Consider the following 23,165-nt stretch of genomic DNA (forward strand, 5'->3'; position numbering starts at 1 on the left):
CTGTAAATTGTGATTTTGTTTTTAAATTGAGCCATTGCTTTCAAGCTTGTGCAAAAATCTTCGTGTGTTTTCCATGAACAATTGGGTTTAAACTTACAGGCATCCCACGTTTTAGGTTCAACCCTAAAGTGCCTATGAGTGGCGGCGATTACGGGGGGGGGCAGTTGCCGCCCCCTCCTACACTTTTTGCCACTTTTTCCCCAGTACCCAGGATTTTTTTTAGGGAGGGGCCACATCCGTGTTTACATAATATATATATATATATATGTGGGGGGGGTGTTCATACAGTGGCGGCTATTTGGGGGGATGGGGGGCAGTTGCCCCTACTTTTTTTGGCACTTTTGCCCCGTACTATGCCCTATTATACCAAGATAAAATTACTGTCCTTGCTCCCCCCCTTTCCTTAGTTTTGGCACCCAATCGCTGATACTGGTCAAAAGTGTTCGGATAGTTCTGAGTTTAGCAAATTAAAAATATTTTCAAATTTATTTATTTTCTTATACCAGAACCATAGAACAGCCACGATAATTCTATGTTTGGAACTAGCAATTATTATTACAATTAAGAATTTCAAATGTGAGTTAACCCATAGCCCGCTACGAAGGCTCAAAGCGGGCTATGGTTAACCAAATATAAAAAAGAATTAGAGATTTTCACCTGGTAGCCAGTAGCGGCGATTTGGTGCCAAAACTAAGAGGCAAGGACAATTTACTTTCTCTTAGTAGACAGGTTTCAGGTTTTGTTTTAGGCACTTTTATGCACAGATCGACTAATTGAGACTGGTCCTACAGTTTAAAGTTGGATCCGAATCACTATGTGCCTCCACCGGGTCTGGACAAGACTTAGCATTAAGAGGCTATCGTGTAGGAGCAATAAAAGTGAAAATAGTGAGGGGAAAAAGCCCCCCATGCCCCTCCAATCGCCGCCACTGCTGGTAGCCTTGCATCAATGGTTATAAAAGTAAAAGTACCCAATATCGCAGACTGCAGACTTGTGGAGCCCGCCTCTGTACACAACAAACACATTCATTTATGCAAGGACAAAAATTCAAATTTTTACAAGTTTGAAATATCGTCGATGTTATTTTCGTAGCTTTTTATAGGTTCATATTTAAAAATTTCATAGCACGAGGGGGGGCATGGCCCCCATGGCCCCTTCCCTAGGTACGGGCCTGCTACTAAACCTTATCTACCAAGGGAAAGTATGGAACCCAATCACCGCCACTGGGGCCTACACTAGTTCTATCATTCTTTCTCAACTTCTGTTTCCTTCTGTTACTTTCAACTCTTTGACTATTAACTGTTTACAATGATGATTGAAATTTGCCAAGTTTAGTAAGTTTTTAAATGGTTACTAAAAGCTCAATCGAACGTCTTCAGTGAATTCTATTTTTACTTATGGGTAAACATAAACTTTAAGCATATTTTTTAAACGTTCGATTTTGCGGTTAACTCCATAGACCAAGAATCACACATATGCAAGCTTGTAAAATGCGTAAGTTTCTGAGTCTTTCATCTCACTTCATTGGTTCAACGTAAAGGAAAAGTTGAAGAGGTATGGGGAATTCCTATGCCCGTTCCATTGGTCCACACATGGTTACGAGTCTTATGTCAAACTAGGGATTTCCTTCAATGGGCCGAGGAACTTTCAATTCGCAGTTCTTTTTGTGGCCATGATGCATGAGGAAAATGATTTTCGTTCTTTTTCTCTCAAGAGGAAAGTTGAAAATAGTTTTTCAATTATACAAGGAAGAAGGTGACAAGGAGAAAAACAAATACCCTCCTCTGGTTCCTGCGTTCCACTTCTCGCTGACACACACACACATAAAGTGGCGTGCCCATGACTTTCGAAAGGGGAGGATTACGTATACTTTTTTTAGTAGACAGTTCTCATTTTGCCATCTTTTCCTGCCTTTAACCTCCTTTTTCTTAAAAAGAAAAAAAGAAGAGAAAAATAAATAGTACTGGGCCAAAGGGGGGGGAGGGAGGATGTGACCCCCACCAACACTCTCTTGGGCACGCCACTGCACACATATATATCTATGTATGTACGAGGTGTGGCTAGAAAGAAACCGGATTGGTGTTGCTGTTGACAAACGGCAAGCGCGTCAAGGTCAAGCGGTGTATGAGTGTATAACGTGATATCCTGCCTATCGACTGTGATTGCCCAGGGTGCGCGGCGCTCTGTTCCGTAGAAGCTTGTCGACGAAGTGAACCGTATATCTTTGCTCCGTCGGAAAAATGTTAAGTGTGAAAGTGGAACAGCGTATCAATGCGAAGTTTCTTATGAAAGTCGGAAAACAGAAACTTATGGTTTGTTGGATGAAGTGTACGGAGATGAGTGTTTATCACGCACGCCACTGACTGAGGGGTTTCAAAGGTTTAAAGAAGGACGAGAAGTGACCGCGGATGACTTGCGTCCTGGACGGCCTTGCACGTCCAAAACGGAATCAAACCTTGCAAATGTAGGTGAATTGATTCGAATTGTGTAGCGAAGGTCAAACTCTCAACCAACATTACTACATTATGGTGCTGACGACCCTTCGTGAGGGAGTAAGAAGACGACGACCTGATTTGTGGAAAAGCAAGTCATGGGTTCTTCATCAGGCCAATGCTCCTGCCCACACGGCATTGTCAGTCAAGGCTTTTTTGACCAAGCATGGGATCCCAGTGTTAGAACATCCACCCTATTCGCCGGATCTCGCTCCGTGCGACTTTTTATATTCCCAAAGGTCAAATCAGCACTGAAAGGAACCAGATTTACGACCGTAGAATGTGTGAAAACAAAAGCGACGGAGGTCATGAACATGGTTTCGGAAAATGATTTCCAGCACTGTCTCCAGAAATGGAAGATTCGTATGGAGCGGTGTATCGATAGTGCAGGGGAGTACTTTGAAGGGGATAATGTTCATATTGTACAAAATAACCAATAAAAGATTTTGTAGCAACAGTCCGGTTTTTTTCTAGCCACACCTCGTATGTGGGTCTACAGGGTAACAAAAACGTTAGCCTTTGGTGCGTGCGGTCCCGGGTTCGATTCCCGATGGGGGCCCCTAAAATTTCGGTATCTACCCAGCATCGTTAGGACGATTGTGGAGCTTCTTGAAAAGAACTAGTAGGGCGCTCCAGTCTAGAAAGCAAAAAAACAGCGACGATGAGACTCGATGCGCTGACCATATGTGGGCAGGCCTTGCCTCTCAAAGGAAGTGAGATAAGTATAATCAAGGAGATAAATTTTCTTAGCGAGGATAAAATATTGACTTATTTGAATCAAAATTTATACTTATTGGTGTAGGTTTGTCTTCGCTCTAAAATTTCTCTTTTTGCGGTAAAAAAAAAAATCTTTTTTGGACCTTCATGACACCTGTAGCCTACGCTGTGCAAGCTGTTCTGTGACACGCTGCATATGTTCATTATACTTCCCTACAAACCCCTGATGCACATCATACAATGTTCAGTGCCATATAGTGTCCTCTTCCATTTGAATATTTCGAATTTTTGTGCTGGTCCTGCAGTCTTGCGGAAAAAAAATATAGTTGCAATGACTTATGCCCCAACCCTCGTATATATATTTCGAGGCTTGAGACCGAGACGTTAACGACGCAGAGTTTATAAATCGAGACGAGACCGAGAACGAGACGGGCGTTTATAACTAGAAACAAGATCGAGCCAATGACAAATCTCGTTCGGTCTTAATACCGTTCCTATATTTTTTTTCACTTTTATGAAACTATTAACGTGTAATGAACTAGGAATTTAGTTCATGGCATGAATATTATTATCTCTACACTATTTGACAGAATTTTTAATAGGCTATAGATTTATGCATTAGGAATTGTATCACACAGTGATGAAATAATTTTTTTGTATTTGTGAAACAGATCACGAAGTTGTTGTGCAACATTTAGGTTGACTGAAGAACATATATTTATTTATAGTAGCCTACATTGTAGTATGTCTCCTTCACATAAAGCTCTCTCTCTTTTTCCCTCAACAGTTCCTCATCAATATCTGTTCCATACCCGGTGGTGGCACCACATAGTACGTAGTTCGGATCCCATTTTAAAACTGTAGGTCCAGTCTCGCCGGGTATAAAAAAAACTAAACAAGCAAATAGAATTTAGCATGGATTTTCTCGGTTCGTAGTTTATGTAGTACTTTGCAAAAGTTTTGAAGATGCACTTTCTCTATCACTTGTAAGGCAAAATCAGTTTTTACTTATTCTAGAAGAGAGATGGTGAATTTTTCATGTTATATTCCCATTATTTCGGTGGACTTGAAGGTTAGAAAAAAACATTCTTACAAATCAGATCATACAGGGGTTTACACAACACTTCTGCGCCATCTGTAGGCAATAAATGGATAGATTATCGGATTATACGTATATTGCGATATAAAAAATAGACAAAGAAGGTTAATTTTTACGTTTTGGTAGACACTGGGAGTTAGTTATTGCACTACAATTTCAATGATATTTCGTCCTGGGGCTGATCAGAGACCATCCCCTTCTCGACACGCCTTTGGTGCATAGGCGCCGACTCCATGGGGCTTGGGGGGGCTCGAGCCGCCCCCCAATGTTAATAATTTTGCTTAAGAGGATCTAACGTATTTTTTTGCTTCTCTTGTAAAGTTTACTCTGAATTGTGCTACATGAACTTAACTTTAAATACACATTTGAATTGTTCTAGACCATCAACTTTGGGGGGCTGAGACCGCTAAACCATCAACTTTGGGGAAGGCTATGAACGGAGACTATATACTAAGTATGTAATTATGAGTATTGTTAACATTTTTACTAAAAAGAGTTTCAAAATAACGAGGTGATATGACAATTATACCAGTATGTTATTTAGTGAATTCTGAACAATTTGAGGTCGTAAACACGACTTTCAGGCAATATTGATATGTACGATATTTAGTTATCCTTGAAATATCTTCCTCTAGTCCAAAGAATAAGGGGAAAATAATTCTAAAGTCTGAGTTTATTTAACACTGGCTTGCAGTAAAGTACGCAAGGAAAGCTTATGAAAAGTCTGTATTGCAAAAGTGGGAACGGCTATGATGAAAGGCATTATTGCTAAAGCACGGCGTGCTATGTGTTTATTTATTATTGCAAAATTAAATTGAAAAAGTAAAATACTGTAGCAAGAACAAAGAAGTAAAACTATTTGCCTGCGATTTGTGTTAGCATTTATGTAAATAATTAAATAAAACTGTTAAATATTGTAAATATTCGCTATGTTTATGGGTACGTCAACACTAAGGTTCTTTGCACCCGTTACATGTCCTTTCTTTACAAGTCTGTTGCGGACATTAAAACACACCCATGCCCTCCCCGGGACTCGAACCCGAGACCTACGGATGAAAGCGAGTTGAGACGACCACCCAACACGCTCGGCTACCGAGACCGGCATAAAACTGTTATGTTGGCCTCTTAATGTAAATACATAGCCTACTTTTAAAGAAAAATGTTAATTATCTAAAAAAACAAAATGAGCACACACACGTTTTTCATTTTACATTTCATTTGCACGAGGAATATAATAGCTGCTTAAAAACTGCTATACGAAGACGTAATTTTTATTTTTAAAAAAGGGAGGGAGTGAGTCATTCATTCATTTATTTCAGTGATCAGAGCCCCCCCCCCCAATAATTTTGACAAGTCGGCGCCCCTGCTTTGGTGTTACCCTCTCAAACTTCCTACACTGTGAAAAACAAAATGTTGTTCAAAAGTAACACCAAGCGTAGTCTTACAAATATTCAAAACTTAATGTAATAGAACACTACCTTTTGTGGAATAGGAGTTGTTCAGTACCATCTCTGGTGTCTTGGGTAGATTTCATACCGAAGTGACAAGCGACACGTGTCGCTTGAGGATTTCACCAATCGAAAGCAGGCTTGTGCACGGCTTGTATGCCACTACGGTGTGAAACGTTGTCGTTGATTGGTTCGTTCCCAAGGGACATATCGTTTTGGCCTGAAATTCATTTATTTATTTATTTTTCCAGCAATATGGGGATAAGTTCGTTAACTAAAACAAAATTGAGTTGATTTATATAATTCGCTTTTTTGCAACTTTTGGCTAATTGTGAAGATGAGGATGAAGAGTGATAAGATGAAGTAGATGAAGGGGACAATCACAAACACATAAGGACATCACATGTTCCGAAGAGAATTATGATGGCAATGGTTCCAGACGCCAGAGCCTCGTTAGTCTGCAAAATGCAGTACAGGGTGTACTTGTGGAAGGGAGATTGACAGTCCTTACATCCTTGATTTGGAGGCCTTGGATTGAACACTCGACAGGGTGTTGTGTTGAACCAATTGTGGTGGCAACCCGGTAGCTTCTTATTTTTTAGAGTGCAGCGTCGTCTATTCTCTGACCCGTTTATCTCTGGAGCAAGGTCGCGCATAGCGGCAGAGAAGGGGGGAAATCGAGTGGGCAGAGCGAAGCAGTTCACGCTGCTGCGAAGGCTCGTAGCTGCAGTCGCTTCCCCGTCCACGCAATCCCGGTCCCTCCCACGTGTTCATTGGTGGAGCATTTTCGCGTCAGTACTTGCGCAGAGACTTGTTTTCGTTCGTCTGCTCCAAAGATACCCGGAACAGACTATAGGTATGGAGAAGAAGAAAAAGAAGTAGCATTCAAAACAAAAAAGGGACTTGTAACAGTGTATTGTGCATGACAAACAAACACAATTCCTACGGTTACGTCTCTTCTCCCCAACAGAGGGAGATGCGAAATTGAATCGTGCGGGAACCGTCCGACAGAGAGAATGGTGCTGGCGATTCGAGTCACGTCCGCCCTTCTCGGTATCGATCACTTCTTGCGGACGCGACGGATCTCCCCTCTCGCCCGTTCTGCTGCGACAGCGGTTCGTGCCCCCATGATCGCTTCATTAACTGTTCCCTGTCGGTTACACTGCAGGGTTTTGCGGGGACCGGTTCGCGCTCTGGGAACGCTGGTGGACATTGACATGGCCAGGGAAGTCGTCAAAATATGACAAGTGAAAGTGTACACAGGGTGACCCACAAAAAAATAGCTTTTTCGCAGAGCGAAAGTTGTTGCAGTGGACTTGTTTTTTATGCTGAGATAGGCTAAAATGAACTGGACCTACAGGTTAAGCCATTAAGGAGGGTACATGGTAGCTAGCAGCAGTGCCGCAAACTTCATATACCCAGGGGTTGCGTGCGCTATGCCTTCCTAGGGATGAGTACTAAGCTCGTTTTGGATTTCATTTATTTTATTTTACTTCGCGTTTTGTGCCTCTTGGCTAATTTGGGAAGATGGGGATGAGTGATGAAATGATGAGAATGATGAAAATGATAAATGGACATTCACACACAACCATGCCCGAGCGGGATTCGAACCCGGGACCCTTGGCGTTGCAGCGCGATGTGATAACCACTCAGCCACAGGGTCCGGCTGGTAAGCTAGTGTGGAATATTTTGGTCGACATAGCATAAAAAGGAACATGCATGTCGCCACAATATGAGTGAAAGTGGCAACATTGTTATTATATTGCAGTTAATTTATCCGCCGCATCCGAATTGCGCACAGATTTTGATCCAACGTTGCCACTGAAAAAAAACTGTTTTTCTTTTTTATTTTTTAGACAAGAAGAGAGAGATAAATTAGGTTAGGTTAGGTTAAACACAACAGAAGTGAGAACGGCTTGAGAACATTTTACATCTGACAACATCGCCTCATCTTTTTGTGCGCAATCCTATACATTGCGACAGCTTGTGAACGGCCTATCAGATACCACTCATAAAACCGGAAAAGTGTGCGTAATTCCGCTGTAGCCAATTTATCTAAAACAACCCTTTCTGCATCTACATACACACACATATAGGTACTATATAATATTTTTATGGCGTGTTAACAGTATACCACTTAAGTACCTCACCAATTTTTATGTCAAAAAGGGCTTATGGGTAGTGTGGTATTCCAAAAGTTTCCAATTTCCAATTCCAGTAATCGAAGCATCGGGATATTATATAAATTATACATATAGTTCCCCTGATCCCCAATATGAAAAAAAATTAGTAACCACAAGGGCGGGGGTGCCTCCTTATTTCTCTTCAAATATCACCCTGCTTATAGGTAAAATAATAAATGAATTGGCGCATCGCACAGATGCATACACACATGCAAAATAGCCTAAATGCTGACGCACCCACAATTTTCAATTCAATACGTACTTACATGGAAATTTAGTGAAGGGGTAGGTTGTCCTGAAGTTTCCCGCTGCTCTCTTTTTTGGACGCATTGTTCGCCACTGGCTAGAAGTGGTGTTGAGATTGTTTGACTTTAGGTTTAAACGAAAAACACAATCTAAAGAAGCAATTTTCATAACAATAGTAACTATGGAAGCAATTTTTACGGGAATAGAAAAGCTTATCCTCTTATCTTGTTCTCACCCAACGGATCGCCAAGTGCCTGGACTTGCCTGGTGCCGATGGCCCTAGTTGTCTATTTAAGAACATCTGCAAAAACTTGACGTCTTTCATTAAACTTTTACGTGTTTCCGGGTGTAAGGAGGACACCTGTACTACATTCTGGGACTTGTAGGTTAACGATTCTCTGGCGCCTGGACGTAACAGCCAGTACAATCCTCTGTTTGGTGTGCGTTCTTTACCCTGGCCGTACAATGTGTTTGTGATCGTCCTTTGATCATCTCATGAAATCACCATTCATTCTCATAGTCGCTATTAGCTAATATTGGCAGAAAGGCGTCATAAAATAAACAAACAGAAATACATTGTTCCAGCCTGTCCCTCTCGTTTTGGAGCAATTTCAATATTTTACTTGTTGGTAGTTTCTACATGTTCTAATATACTAAAAACTTCCGAATCTTTCTTGGTATCTATTCTGGCACAGTCCCCCTAAATTTTCTTCGGAAATAAAACATTTAGAAAGCGAGCAAGCTCAGCAGTTTCTGTTGAGAGAATATTTATCATAGTTCTACTGACATTAGAATTTCACAATTACATTGAACCAATATCTGCCGTACAACTTCTTTGTAAATACATTAATAAAACTATGCAAAGGGAGGTAGAAAGCTTGCTAATATAGAAAAAGGCTATCAGTGACATCTAGTGAGAGATGAAGCTACCACCAACCTTTTCCATAAAAAGATTCGGGGCTTACTTGACGTTGGTCGACTGTCATATTTTATCCCGGGGTTTTTTCCCACCCTGTTTCTCCACTTTACGCTCTCAAGTTAGAGTTGATCGACATCTCTTCGTTTTTTCTTTCTCCCTAATCGAGTTTTAAGAACTTTGTTGCCAAGGTCAGAAACTTCTGCTCTTCCCGTCAACTTGGATGGACTCGATAAGTATCCACATCAATTCACGTCTGTCGCAGTTTGCGTCTTGGTCTGCAAAAGGCGAAATGTTTGCTTCTACTGTCCTTCGATTGGAACCAGCACATTAATCTTGAAGTATACAGGCACGAAGGGATAGGATCCTTGCCTATCGGACGGGATAGGATGTCCTCCGCAAATACCTAGGTGCAGTATACGAATTAGCTGGAATTTCCCGCCACAAAACATTTTATCACCAGCAAAAGGAAATTATTTTAATCCGTGTCAGGGATGTTTCTATCCCACTAAAACAAAATAGAATTGAATGTATACCATTTCTTAACTATACCTTGTCCCAGCTAACTTTGGAGCAGGGCCGCGCATAGCTGCAGAGGAGGAGGAGGGAGATCGAGTGGTGAAAGCGCAGCGTTGCAAACCGTACGGTGCTCACTGTACATGAAAGGAAAATTCATGTAGGCTTACCACATTTTTTGGGGTCCAACTCAGGACATATTCGCGATCAACTCGTTACTGCTGAATTATTAATTCTTTTTTACAAAAATAAATTGAAATTACTTAAAAGCCTTAACATTTTATTGGAATATTAAACTATAAATTGTACAAGAAACAATCAATCAATTAATTTTCAAATCTTTAATTGAATAATACATTTTCTGATGTTTAGGAAACACCTCTGTTCTAGGTAGCATTATCTGTTAGTTGACTCAGTTGCACTTTTCACTAGACATGACTTTTTTCAGAAACGGCTTGTTTGTTTTAATAACATCATAAAATTCACAACATGAAAGTTCTGAATTAATTTTAACATTCAGCAGATCTTTAACAGTGGATACTAGAAGTCTACCTCTTTCTGCAGACCAAATATTCCCCATAATTGAAAATACTCTCTCAACTGGAGCAGATGTTCCTTGTATCAAAAACGTGTAGACGAGTTACTTCACACGCTTCCAAGACCACCAAGACGCTCACGGAAGTACGGAAACGGAACCGCTCGGAAGTCGATATCTCGATGAAAGAAAAGGTATAATCGATCCTTATAATCGATCGATACTTGCCGGTCATAAATTCTGGTCGTGAATATTCAATACCGGTAGCTATTTTCACGTTCAGATTCTCAAAACCCCGGACATTTTGCGATCCCGGACAACACTAAAAAAACAGGACTGTCCGGGTTAATCCCGGACGTATGGTAAGCCTAAATTCATGGCATGTACGGACGTACGATCCAGACCTTGTCCGTACGCTAAATGCACGGCTTGTCAAAATTTGCTCTTGCAGTTTTATCCCTAATATTTCCCTAAGAAATTCTTAAACCAAACATACGGACCTGGAGACAAAAATACGGTCCGTTTGCCATGTGCGTTCGGTGTTATCCCTTTCAAAAGTTTGCAACGATGACAGATCGAAGCTGGGTAAACGGGTAACTCCAGTCGGCCATTACGCAATCCCGTTTCTCTCACTGTTCATTGGTGGAGCCGTCTCGCGTCACTATTTGCGCAGAGACTTGTTCTCGTTCGCCTGGTCTACAGATAGCTGGTACGTGGTATACGTAACACAACTGAAAAAATCATTCCTGTCCATTAATGGTCCCAGTCATCAAAGATTTCCCTGCCGTAAAGTATGCAGCCTTGTGGATTAAAGGCCAACATTCTCCATCTGAACAACCTCACCCCAAGAAACTTGAAGATAGGTTAAATGGACATTTAGTTTGAACCTGACAATAAAATAAAATTGGATATGTTATACTAGTTCGATAGCTCTTTATGTGTACGAGTTTGGGTTTTCTTAGAATGTAAAAATACAGTAAAACTTCGTTAATCCGGACTAATGGGGGGGTAAGTTGACCGGATTAACTGAAATAACCTAAAAGAACAGTAGAAAGTGCATTAAAACTCCCTTTATAGCAACAAAACACTTTTATTATGGTGTATTTAAAGGGCATCGGCCTAAATACACTATACAGTACAGTATAAAGTCTGCGGGAAACAGAATTTCATCAGTGGTTGACTGCCTTTTCTTTGGGAAGTTCTCTTGTTGACTTCTAGCCACATTTAAAACAACCTTACAATCTGCTCCCCCCCCCCTTTTGCCTGTCCGGATTAAGCGAAGTCCGGCTTAACGAGGTTTTACTGTATACTGTTTCTAAATTACGTGTAAATAAGATTTAATGTCCTAGGTTAGAACCAATGTTCTGAGGTGACCTAGATACAAATGTGCAATCGGAGACCAAAAAATCTACTTCCCAAAATGAAATCGCAACATACGCCACTGGGTGGGCACCCCCTCCCCCCCTCTCCGATGACGCAGTGGTAACTTCATCGCCTTGCAATCAAAGGGTTTAGGTAAAGGCACCTGGTGGTTCAAATCTCACTTTAAACTGCAGCTCCAGTCCCGTTTAACCAATTTGTGCATAAAGTGGACTTCAAAAATAAGGTTGGCCTAATTGTCGTTAATATGCCGAAAGAGACGAGGAAACTGCTATAACAACTATATACATTTCTAAGCAATAAATAGTTGTTTCTCTTTGTGGGGTAAAAAATGTTCTCTACAACAAGATAAAAAGGCGAATGCACTGGCGTATGCTGGGGGGGTAATGGGGATAAAGCCCCCCGATTCGAAATTAGGAGAAAATCAAAATTTTCAAATTAAAACAGTAAAGAACCCGTAAAAAACTAAAAAGTTAACCCCCCTTAAAATTACCCCCGATCAGTGGCGGCGATTGGGTTCCAAAACCGGGGGGCAAAGTGCAAAACTGGGGTGGGGGGCAAAGACAGTATATTTCCCTTTTTAGATAAGGTTTAGCATAGTACGGGTGCAAAAAATAGCTAAATTTTGGTGGGCAACATTCCCCCTCGCCTCCCTAATCGACGCCACTGCCCCCGAGTATCATTTTTGTTTTTGAGCAACCACTAAAACGAAGGTTCAAAACGATAATTGTAAATAATTTTATAGTTTATTCGGCCTACCATGAAATCAACCCGCTCCGGAAAATAAAATTCTGCGTACGCTAATAGTCGAAAGTATGACATTTAGATGTATAGCTGGCTAATCAATTTTTATTCCAAATACCAATGCCGTACGTTGGGACATTTTCACATATTTGTTGTTTTGTTTTAGGTCCAGTTTAGGATCAGAGAGGCGAATCGGGACTGAACCTACAATTTGAAGTGGGCTCCGATCCACTGCTCAAATGGGTTATATTCGTCGGCCGTGAAGGACTCGGACGTCTATTCCATTCTTTCTGCAATACTCTCTCCTTTCATCTAACAATGGTCGGGAGTATCTTAATGGCACATGCCCGAATTTGGCCGGGGGGCAAAGACGACAATACACCAACATAATTGTAAAAGTAAGGCTAATTACAGAAACATTCGATCATCAAACCAGCCTGTCATTATTGACCGATATAAATTCATGTCACTTACAAATGGGCAAAATACTTTCTGGCTTTACCTCTTTGAACTACATCCAAATCAGGTTAATATCCCCTACTTCCAAAAGTTACTGTGGCAGAAGGGATAAGCTGGTAGGTGCTGCTGACTGGAGACTCGAAAATGTAGGTAAGGTACTCCTTGAGGACGAGGAACTTGATGCAATTCGTGCAATTCGCTCTGATGTACAGTGGGATCCATGAGTATTGCCGAGCAAATTGTCCTTTACCATGTCCGTCCACTTTATTTGACCCAATAAGAGCTTCAAGAATTAAGAGAAAACTCAGAACAAGCTGTTGACAACTTCTGCGCAAGCATACATAAAAATCCAGCGCTTAAAAACACAGGATGTAAGAGAAAAATTAAGTAAAATAGTCATGGACAATTTGCACGGCAATACTCATGGATCCAACTGTACATCAAAGAATCGCTGCTGAAATGATCATAATGCTGAGGCTGGCTTTTATTTAACAATTAGGCGCTTTCAGCTACAAACTGGGGTACCACAGAATCGTGATCACCGAAAAGATTGATCGATTCCAACAAAATTCATCAACACCATTTGCTCCCTTGTCTACTTATGGCGTAAGAAGTGCCGAATCCATGCTTAATGAAGCACTTCCAATTTCACTACATGGAACAGCTGAATCAAGGGGTCCCGGGTTACATACTCGGTTCTGATTCCACTTTAAACTGTAAGTCCAGCCCCGATTAACCTATCTGAGCATAAAGTGGACTTGAACAAATTCAAATTCAATCAGACTGACTTTAGGGGTGAGCGACATCATTCGAGGAAAGTCTTCATGCGCACATATAAGACTTTATAACTGAGTGATAGATTGATATAGTGTTTTAAGTCCACTTTATGCACAGTAAGGCTAATTGGAACTAGACCTAATGAAAGTGGACCAAGAAAAGAGGAATACAGTTCACTTATATGCTGACATTTGTGTTGGCCAAAACAAGAATAGGATTGTGGTGGCTGCGCTTATGCATGCAATGCTAAAAGCAGAGAATATAAAAGAAATTGTGCTCAGATTTTTTGAGCCTCATCATGGGCAAAACTAGGGAGACTGCGCACAGTGCAATCTCCAAATCGTTACGGAAAGTTGGAAAGATATTTGTCCCCTCTCAGCTTGTACCCATCATAAAACTAGCCCGAAGAAACCATCCTTACATCGTGCACACAATGCAGATGGAAGATTTTCTGAATTTTAAGGCAATTTCTGAAGATCTGAGCCTATTCCAGCTTAAGAAGACCGATGATGGTATTAGTTCAGTTGGAAAGATATTCGTGAACTACGATTGCAGAGCAACAAGCCAGATACTATCTACATAAAAACAAGTTTAGTGCAAGAGAATCCCGCAAAAATCGTAGTAAAGAGATGTAATATTAAAAATATAGCTGCGAGAATGCCACGTCCATTGAACAAAGAATCTGTGAAAATAGCGCAAGAGAAATATGCAGATTTATTGTCAATGTGTAAAGGTCCTTTTCCCGTTGTTCTAGACAGTGACTACAAAAGCTTTTACGCAAATTTGAATCCCTGAAACTGTTCTAAACTCTATTCCACAAAAATGTTTTATTGATGTTTATGTAATGCAGCCAAATTATATCCTAATATTGTACTCTTGTTATGTAGTAATTTTGCATGTATAGCTTTTTAATTCTACTTGTAGTGAAGAGTTTTGTAATTTGTACACGTACTTAAAGCATGTAAATCTAAAGAACTTCAAAATAAAAATAACCATTCGCTTTGAAAAAAAAAGCGTCATGAACAATAAAATCATAAATATTATATACTTTTGCTCACATTTTGACTAAAAAAGAAGATTTCTCAAATCATGAAGCTGTAACTTGATACTAATTTGCATGGCGTATCTCAAAGATATTTCTGTGTGAGTAATTATTTTGATCTGACATACCGACGTATGTCAAGAAATTATGAAATTTCAAGCACGTAACGCAACACATGTAACATTCAACCACACTATTTTACAGCAGAAACATAATACAATTTAATGACAAAACAAAATTTTTTATGGGGTAAATAGTTTTCTCACAAACATGCACGAAAGTGTGTGCGAAAACGTTTTTTGCTTCTCCTAAAAAGTTGGAAAAATGAGATAGGTCGTTATGTCATTGGACCGACGATATATATATGTTTGTTTGTTTTTATTTCATATTTTCAAACATGTGTCAAAGGAATAACCAATGTGAATTAACATGTAGTGCGTACAGCCAACGGCTCGCACATTGAAGTTCAAATTTACCTTTATCTTTTACCCTTCTAAATTTGGTCCCTTCTCCCGTCCCCCCTTCCCCTCCCCATAGAAAGTTAACCTGGCTGCACATCTTGTTATCTCTGAAATCTCAGGATATTATTTGAAATGCCGAACTGATCGCCAGGACTCGGTCGCATGGTAGGTGCGATGCAAAAGAAGGAAGAAGAAGAAGAAAAGCTGTGACGAAACAAGGGCACGCCATCGCCGTAGGAGAGAAGGTTGTTGGAATTACCATGGCAAGGACGTCATAAGGTTCAGGTGCGAGGAAGAGGGGGGGGGGGGTAGGGGGAGGAGCCGCGGACGCTCGATGCTGGCAGCGGCAGGCCAGTCAGTGTGGTGCTTTGACGAGTGAGCTTGGTTGTGTGTGGTGTGTCTGCTGTGTCATGGGTGAATCGAGGACTGCGTGCGTAAAAAGAAGGTAGGATGTTTTGCCTTTTTTTATCATTTTTGCAAAGCAAACCTTGCTTCGTCGATGGCCGATGGTCCCTACCACGTTTTTGCATGTTTTATGGGCTAATAGATTTGAAGAATCAAATGTTATTTTATCACAAAGTTTAAAAAGGCTCAATAATTTATTTATTTTAAGTGTGATTAAAGTTCACTTTATGCTCAAGATTGCCTGTTCGAATTGGACCTGCAGTTTAAATTTGGTTCCGAACTGCTGTGCAATATGCCTCAAAAGGGGAATCGAACCCGAGACCCCTTGAGAAAATATATTTTTGTCTCTGTTCATTTACTTTACACTCATCTTATCGGTCTATTTACCGTAGCAACGGGAGAAATAATGATAAAGACACAAAAATAACCATCTATTCTAGACCTCCTTTTATTGTTTTTTTGCAAAACAACACTCTCTAATCTCCAGATCTAGAACGTGGAAGTCGCCTCTTTCCTGTTTACATTGCTAAATATTGTTTACATAAAGCAGTGCAAGTGTATGTTAGAATTGATTCTCGGCGAGGTGAGGGCAGTAGTACCGTTCTTGCCTTGTAATGAAGGGGTCCCGGGTTCGATACCCGGTGGAGGCACATAGGTTCGGATTCCACTTTAAACTGTAGGTCCAGTTCCGTTTAGCCTTACTGTGCATTAAGTGGACTTAAAACAACAAATCAATCGGTGAGGTGAGTTACTCCTCTCGTAACTGTAACTTCTGGTTTCGCCACTGGCTTAGTCGTATCAATGACTATGTACGAGATCCTCCTGTAAGTTAAGTCGGTCTATTTAGTGCAGCGATTAGTTTATTTTACTTCGCTTTTTTGCAACTTTTTGACTAATCTCGAAGATGAGGGGGTGAATGGTGATAAGACGAGGTGGGATAATCACGGATAGGGCCAATCTCCGTGGAGCAGTGGTTAGCACAGCGTGTTACGACGCCAGAGGTTCCGGGTTCGAGTCCCGTCATGGGTGTTCATTCTGAGCGTCCTTTCATCATATGGTTTGGATCTCACTTTAAACTGTAGGTCCAGTCCCGATTAGCATATCTGTGCGTAAAGTGGATTTGAAAAAACAATTCAATTCATCCTCATCTTCGCGATTAGCCAAAAGTGGCGGAAAAGCGAAGTAAAATAAATCAAATCAATCAATAAATCATATAGGAGGGACACAAAATGACCCCCCACAGTGGTTTATACTGGTTGCAAGTTCAGACGCCAGAGCCTAGCCATGGTCTACTACGTGGAAGTAAGGTTGACATTCGGGTGTGTTCGGCAGGGGTCACCTCCTGCATCCCTCTTTAGTCTAGTGATTTGTAAGCGTATGGGCACACTGGTGTTGAACATTTAAGTCCACTCCATGCACTGGATCTACAGTAGGATTCGAACCGCAATGTGCCTCCATCGGGTATCGAATCCGGGACACCCTTGATTACGATGTGACCAAAACAATACCATGTAAATAAGCTAGAGTGGTCGCACTGACGCTGAGCTACTGCGGCATATAGCTACGGCTGTAACAATGGTTTTTTTTCGGCCCAATTCGCCAGAAGTGTTGTCGTGACACACTGTACTTGACTTATTGCGTTGTTTGGGTGACAATAGCGAACATTGAAAGTTCGTTGACTTGGTTTGTGCGAACCGCTTGTGAACCTCTTGTTCTCACTATTGGGACGTGGTTTTCAGCGCTGGCCGAACTGCTTGTGAACCGCTCGTGGCGATCCATCTCCTGTCGGTTTTCTGACAGTTCACACTGGGACGGCGTCGTGCGTAGTTTGTTGCTTTTGGTCTGCTCGCGAACCTCCAGATATCTATTGGTTTTGTTGCAGTTTTTGATGTAATTATGGAGTGGTCAGAGGAAAATGCACTAAAGCTTATTGGTATTTATGAAACCAGATCTTTACTCTGGGATCCTAAACATAAAGACCATTTCAAAAAAAAAAAAAAAAGTAAAAGATGATGCCTGGATGGAAATAGATGCCGAGATGAATATTTGTGCGGACAAATGTGACTTCAAATCCATCATAAGCTCCGTACCAGTGCGTTTCTTATACATGTTGGTGTGCCACCAACGTCGTTGTTTCCTCTTCTTCTTGCACAAACTAGCCATCACTAAAGCCGCATCACTCATCACCAAAATCGCATACTTTTCCTCTCGCGAAGACATGATGACAAGATGAACACTGAGCAAATGATTGCCTGTGGTTCGCGGTTTCCCATGGATCGTTGGAAGTTCGCTGGTAAGAATAATTTCAGCGAACGGTTCGCACATGTATACGAACCTTTAGAAACGCATCAATCAAGAACTGTCACAATCTGGAGCCAGGGAACTTTGGATTAATATTGCAATGGGATTGCAAAGCACTAGCTACAATTTTTAGTTATTAAAGAAAACATGTAACATTAATTGGGATGCTTTGGAGAGACGCCAAGCTCAGTGGAGACCCACCACGAAGAACAATTCCTGAGCATTGCTCGACAAGTTACTGCCTTTTCTCGAAAATCGAGACGAGAAATTTATGTGTGTAAAATAATAATATATAGAGACTAGAAATGAGACAGTGTTCAATATTTTTGTATGATATTGAAACTTTTACCCAATTTACTTTCCCATGCGACTTCTGCAAACATATCAAGAGCAAATGAACCTGATTATTATTATATGATTGCCCGGCGTTGCGCGGGTATTTATTTATCCCAATCTTCTATTAGACAGGAAAATAATGAACTCTAACTATAGTATAAAATGAACTTGGAGTTGAACGGCATTGGGAGTGTCACTATTCATCTTAGCGACCCCGAAAACTATGGATTCCACACTAATATCGGTCGTTTTCGATTGTTTTTACATGTCACCCCTTCTCACCTCACCCCTATGGATGCCAGGGGTGTCTTTCCCTCCACAGTATTTCTTTCCAGATTGTAAGTGATATGTGTACCAAGTTTGGTTGAAATTGCTCCAGGCGTTCGAGAGTTATGCCGGAACACACACACACACACACACATCCATTTTTATATACGTATATACAGTAGATTATAAAAAATACATAGTTTTGTTTAAGTCAGTTCATTGATCGCACCTGTGCTGCGTACTTGCATATACATTGGGGTAAATCCTATTTTTTGAGGGCTCTTAGCGTTGAAATGAGGCGTCAAACAAATGTTATTGGAAGAAGTTGTTTTCTTTATTGACCTCTATTTCAAATGTTTTATACTGTGACACTATAGTTAGTTTATATTATTCTATATATGCGTATGCTAAGGAGTGACCTCTTCAGAATGCACTCAAATGTCAACCACGTAGTACACCCGGGACCTCTATCTTGCAGGTTAACGAGGCTCCGACGCCTGCACTTGCAGCCAGAACAATCCTCTGTAGGACTTATGTATATTTCCGATTGTCTCTTAACCATTTGATCTTATCAACATTCATCTTTGTCTTCGCGATTAGCCAAGTAGCAGAAAAGTGTAGTAAAATAAAACATATCAATCACACACACATCAATATGCTGGAAAGGTATCTCCTCCATGTAGTGTTGCCCACGAGACGAGATTTTGGCCTGTCTCGTCTCGTGGAAATGCTGTCTCGTCTCGAAAATATTCGTTTGTCTCATGACACATGGTCAATCTCGTCTCGTCTCGAATTTTTAAAAGCCTGTCCCGTCTCGTCCCGTGGACAACACTACCTCCATGGCGTAGTTGTAACGTTGTTGCCCTGTAAACAATGAGTCCCGGGTTCGATACACGGTGAAGGCACATTGATCACAATGGTTCGGATCCCAATTTAAACTGTAGATCCTGTTCCGGTTAGCCTATCTGTGCATAAAGTGGACTTAAACAACTCAGTCAACCAATATACTAAAGGTGTCTCTACTATGGCGCAGTTGTAACGTTGTTGCCTTGGAATCAAGAAGTTCCGGGTTCGATACCCCGTGAAGACTGTGGTTTGGATCCCACTTTAAACTGTTTGCTTCAGTCCCAATTAGCCTATTCGAGTCGAAGCGTAAAGAGAACTTTAAGCAAACGTTACTTCTACAAACGTTTTACAACACGTGCAAGAAAAAAAGAAGCGCATGTTTAACATCTGGACATGTGTGTGTGTTCGTGCATTAGAACCCTCTTTTCAGGAAATGTGATCCTCCTTACTCCCTTGGTCCTTTTGTGTGATTAGTCGTTCTCGTTCACCCACGAGAGCGAGTCTAGGCCAAGTGGAAGAGCCTGTTGTCTCAATGATAATGAATGTCAAGAGCATTGGAAGTAGGGTAATACATGTCAACAGCAAGAACAAAGTGCTGATCGTGCAAGAAATATGAGTAACAATAATAAAGTTTCATTATTACCTTCTTGCCTTTCACGTTTTCGACACTGCACTAGAAACTAATGTGCTGTCGCTATGGATGTTAATTGCAAAAGATTCGCGATATTTTTCTTACTGATGTTCATTTGTTTAGGTGTGAAGAAAAGCTTATTGCCATCTGGTGTCCTTGAGCATTACTACTAGTTTTATAGGGTACGGATCAACAAACTTGAAGAAGCTTAGATTCGGTGACGGAATACTTCTTTGAGAGCGTGCCAATAAGTTTTTCATTGGGGGGGACAGTGACAGTGTTGCCACAACCAGAAAGCACAAATTCCCTTTTGAAAGTGCAAAATTTATTTCCCTTCAGCTTAGAAAAGTTCAAATCACGTCACAAAAATCACATTATTGTAATATTTATGTTAAAAAATATTAATTCGCAGAAATATTAGGTTTGTTGCAAATTATACTGTTGGTGAAAACTATACAAAATATTCAGTTCAGCTGAGTTCTTTCATATAATTTTTTAAAAAAATAGATGTAATTTTAAGATATTGAGATCCTCAAACCAAATTTAAAAATTTAATTATGGTTTGTTTTTGGATGAATAAATTATACAACAAAAGAAAGGATAATTTACTCTGTACTCTAATGAGCTCAAATTTAATGTGAGATGGATGCTTTTAAATTTCGCTGTATTTTTTAAATACTTTTTAATGAAATTTCACTTTTCCCTTTTCACCTTGGTTTCTGCCTGATTTTCCCTTCACCGAGGGAAATTTTCCTTCATATGCCTCCAAGTAGCCTCTGCCCTCAAGATGGACTCATTACTCAACCTATAATTCTGAGAACGTGAATGGGGATTAAACTCGCACGAAAGAACCTGGGTTCGATTTCTGGCCTGGGCAAATGTGTTCCTTTGCGAGTGTCTGTAATTTCATCTAATCATCATTCACCTCTCGTTGTCGCGATTTGTATAAATGTGCCGCACGGTTGCATACATACAGGATATATATATATGTGTGTGTGTGTATATATATATATATATATATATGCCGTTTTTCGAGAGCTCGTAGCTTCTAAACTAGGTGTCAAAGAACAAAATATCATTGAGAAAAGTTTATGTTGTTGATGTTCTCTCTACGTGCTGTGAAAAATTGTGACGTCAGAATTCATCGCCACGAAAGCTTCAAGACTAACATTTCACGTCAGAAATGTATAATTTGATTTGTATAAATCAAACAACGCCATAAGATCGTATATATATTATCTCAATCGATCGTTTTGACACCAACAACATTTTAAAGATAATCACTTGTAACAAAACAACATGCACACCATTGCTTCACAAACCATATCATCGAAGTCACAGAATATAAACCTCTTCGTTCAAATCTGGCTTCGTTTCCTGGAACCTTTAGCCAACTTTAATCCTGAAAAGAAAGAGGTGCATTTTCTTCGAGACATAATGGCATAAGCACTTTACTAATGTAGAACAACGGACCAGCTAAAGATCTCAAACACGCCTGAGGCTAATTCACTTACCTAATGGCCGTATCGGTATCACGTTCCTCGGGCTATGTATATCAGAGAAGAGTTAAGTGGAAGAGCAAAGCGCACAAACGTAAAATTCTTGGATGGTGAGTGCATCCGTTTTCTTCAGACGATGCGGTACGAAGGTTTGCTTCTGCCCTTCAATCAATCGGCACGTTCTTAGCGACCTGATTCCCCCAGCTGTGCGACAGAAGTAACGCCATTTTCTTAGCAGAGCGTTATAAAGCATTGTCGAGATGTTTTAATTGTAACTTATATAATGAGTTAGCAATATTTGTTTTCCAAATTCCTTAAAGTAACACATACTTGAGTAGCCACCTCGATCGCTGGACCTAACGCCACCCTATGTATTTTTCTGCGGGGTGTCCTAGATCTTGGTTAACAGACTGAACCCGGAAAAATTGCTGACTTGCAAGACACAATTCGGGACGAAATGTCTGACATTAACCAAGAATTATGTAGTAATGCTTCCTTGAGGAGAATAGCATTATGAACATATGAACATTTTACCTAAGAAAATAAAATTCTTATTAATATGTAAACGATGTATATATTACATAATTATGTTCATGTGGTATTGTTGAAGTGTAGGTTTTCTAACTGCACTTAAAAACCTGTAATTATCACAAAAGATTTAGTGAAGATTACAAGCAACTGTAAAAGGGCACTGCTTCTGCTGCACCCTGTCGCTCTGCACCCCGTCCAATGTAAGAATGAAGCCAATGTAAACAAAAGCACGTGATTTCCGAGAAAGTGTTTGCCCATTGGTCAATTCACACTACTCGTCCTTCCATATAATTGTTTGCTGGTGTAGGATTCTTAAAACTAAATCCCACAACCTGACTGCAACAGCTTAGATACGTGACGTGCTTTTATCACACGCACTATTTTCTTGCACGCAATTCGTGCAGAACAGCTACTGAAGGTATTAACTAACACAATGCCTTGCTTGTCACGTGTGTTTGTTTTCACTGTGGCTATAGGGGTGTAGCAGGTATGGTTGGAAGCTCGGCTGGATCCTTGGCCGACGCCAAAGGTTCCTTTCCTTTCGAAAAACCGCTTTGATATTCCATAATCTGAAAAATTACATGTGCTTAGAATTGCTTCTAGATCAGTGGCGTGAATATTCATATGGCTTGCTTTCGCTGTTGCGTAGATATTCTCAGTAGTTTCGTGGCTACGTAAATCTATTAAATATATATACATATTATTGCAAAGTATGATGACGTTTTCTTCTCCACCCCCAGTGCAAAGTAGCTTTCAGTTATTTTGAGCTGGAGAACTTTCATTACTTGAGTGTGTTGACATTTAAAGAAAATTTCCCATTACAACAGTGTTGCCAGCTGATTACGTAACAAGTCTACCACATCTATAGTTATGATAAAGATAGATTTGCGATACATGCATCGAATATAAAACAAGTGTGCAAAGAAAATTTAATTTTCCAGATTTTATCTTTAGCATTACTTTTTCACATATTTCGGGGAAGTTGAACCTCCAAAACCTGTAGACACATCCGTTTCTCCTCTTAATGAAACAACATATGTAATTATAACACCATTAAGTCTTGTTTCCATGATATGAAAAACTCAATATGCTGACCAAGGCAGAAATTTATTTTATTATAAAACATAAATAAACTAAACGTAACGTTTGAACCTTCTAGCAAGGTCTTCTTCAGACTCTGCACCAAATACGTACAAATGTACATTTGTACTTAGTGCAGAGTCTGAAGACCTTGCTAGAAGATTGAAATGTTACGTTTAGTTTATTTATGTTTTTTTAACATATGTAAGATTATAATAAAATAGCTATTACACTAGATTTTAAAATTCATGGGT

At 40.3% G+C, this 23,165-nt stretch overlaps 1 protein-coding gene across 4 annotated transcripts in view; it reads left to right on the forward strand.

Moving 5' to 3' along the window:
• Positions 1 to 23,165, forward strand: part of LOC145992123 (carboxypeptidase D-like) — a 117,154-nt gene that overhangs the window by 23,407 nt on the left and 70,582 nt on the right. For 3 of the 4 annotated variants that reach the window (XM_083128372.1, XM_083128373.1, XM_083128375.1), the window contains exon 1: positions 15,342 to 15,460. The exons of the other annotated variant lie outside the window; for it this stretch is intronic. In XM_083128372.1, coding sequence (XP_082984498.1) covers positions 15,426 to 15,460 — 35 coding nt within the window. In that variant the 5' untranslated portion in view covers positions 15,342 to 15,425. Of the gene's footprint in view, positions 1 to 15,341; positions 15,461 to 23,165 lie in introns of those variants that run through there. 4 annotated transcript variants of the gene reach the window in all.

The sequence above is a fragment of the Lepisma saccharinum genome, chromosome 9, assembly GCF_977018435.1.
Source record: "Lepisma saccharinum chromosome 9, izLepSacc3.1, whole genome shotgun sequence".
NCBI classification, from domain to species: Eukaryota; Metazoa; Arthropoda; class Insecta; order Zygentoma; family Lepismatidae; genus Lepisma; species Lepisma saccharinum.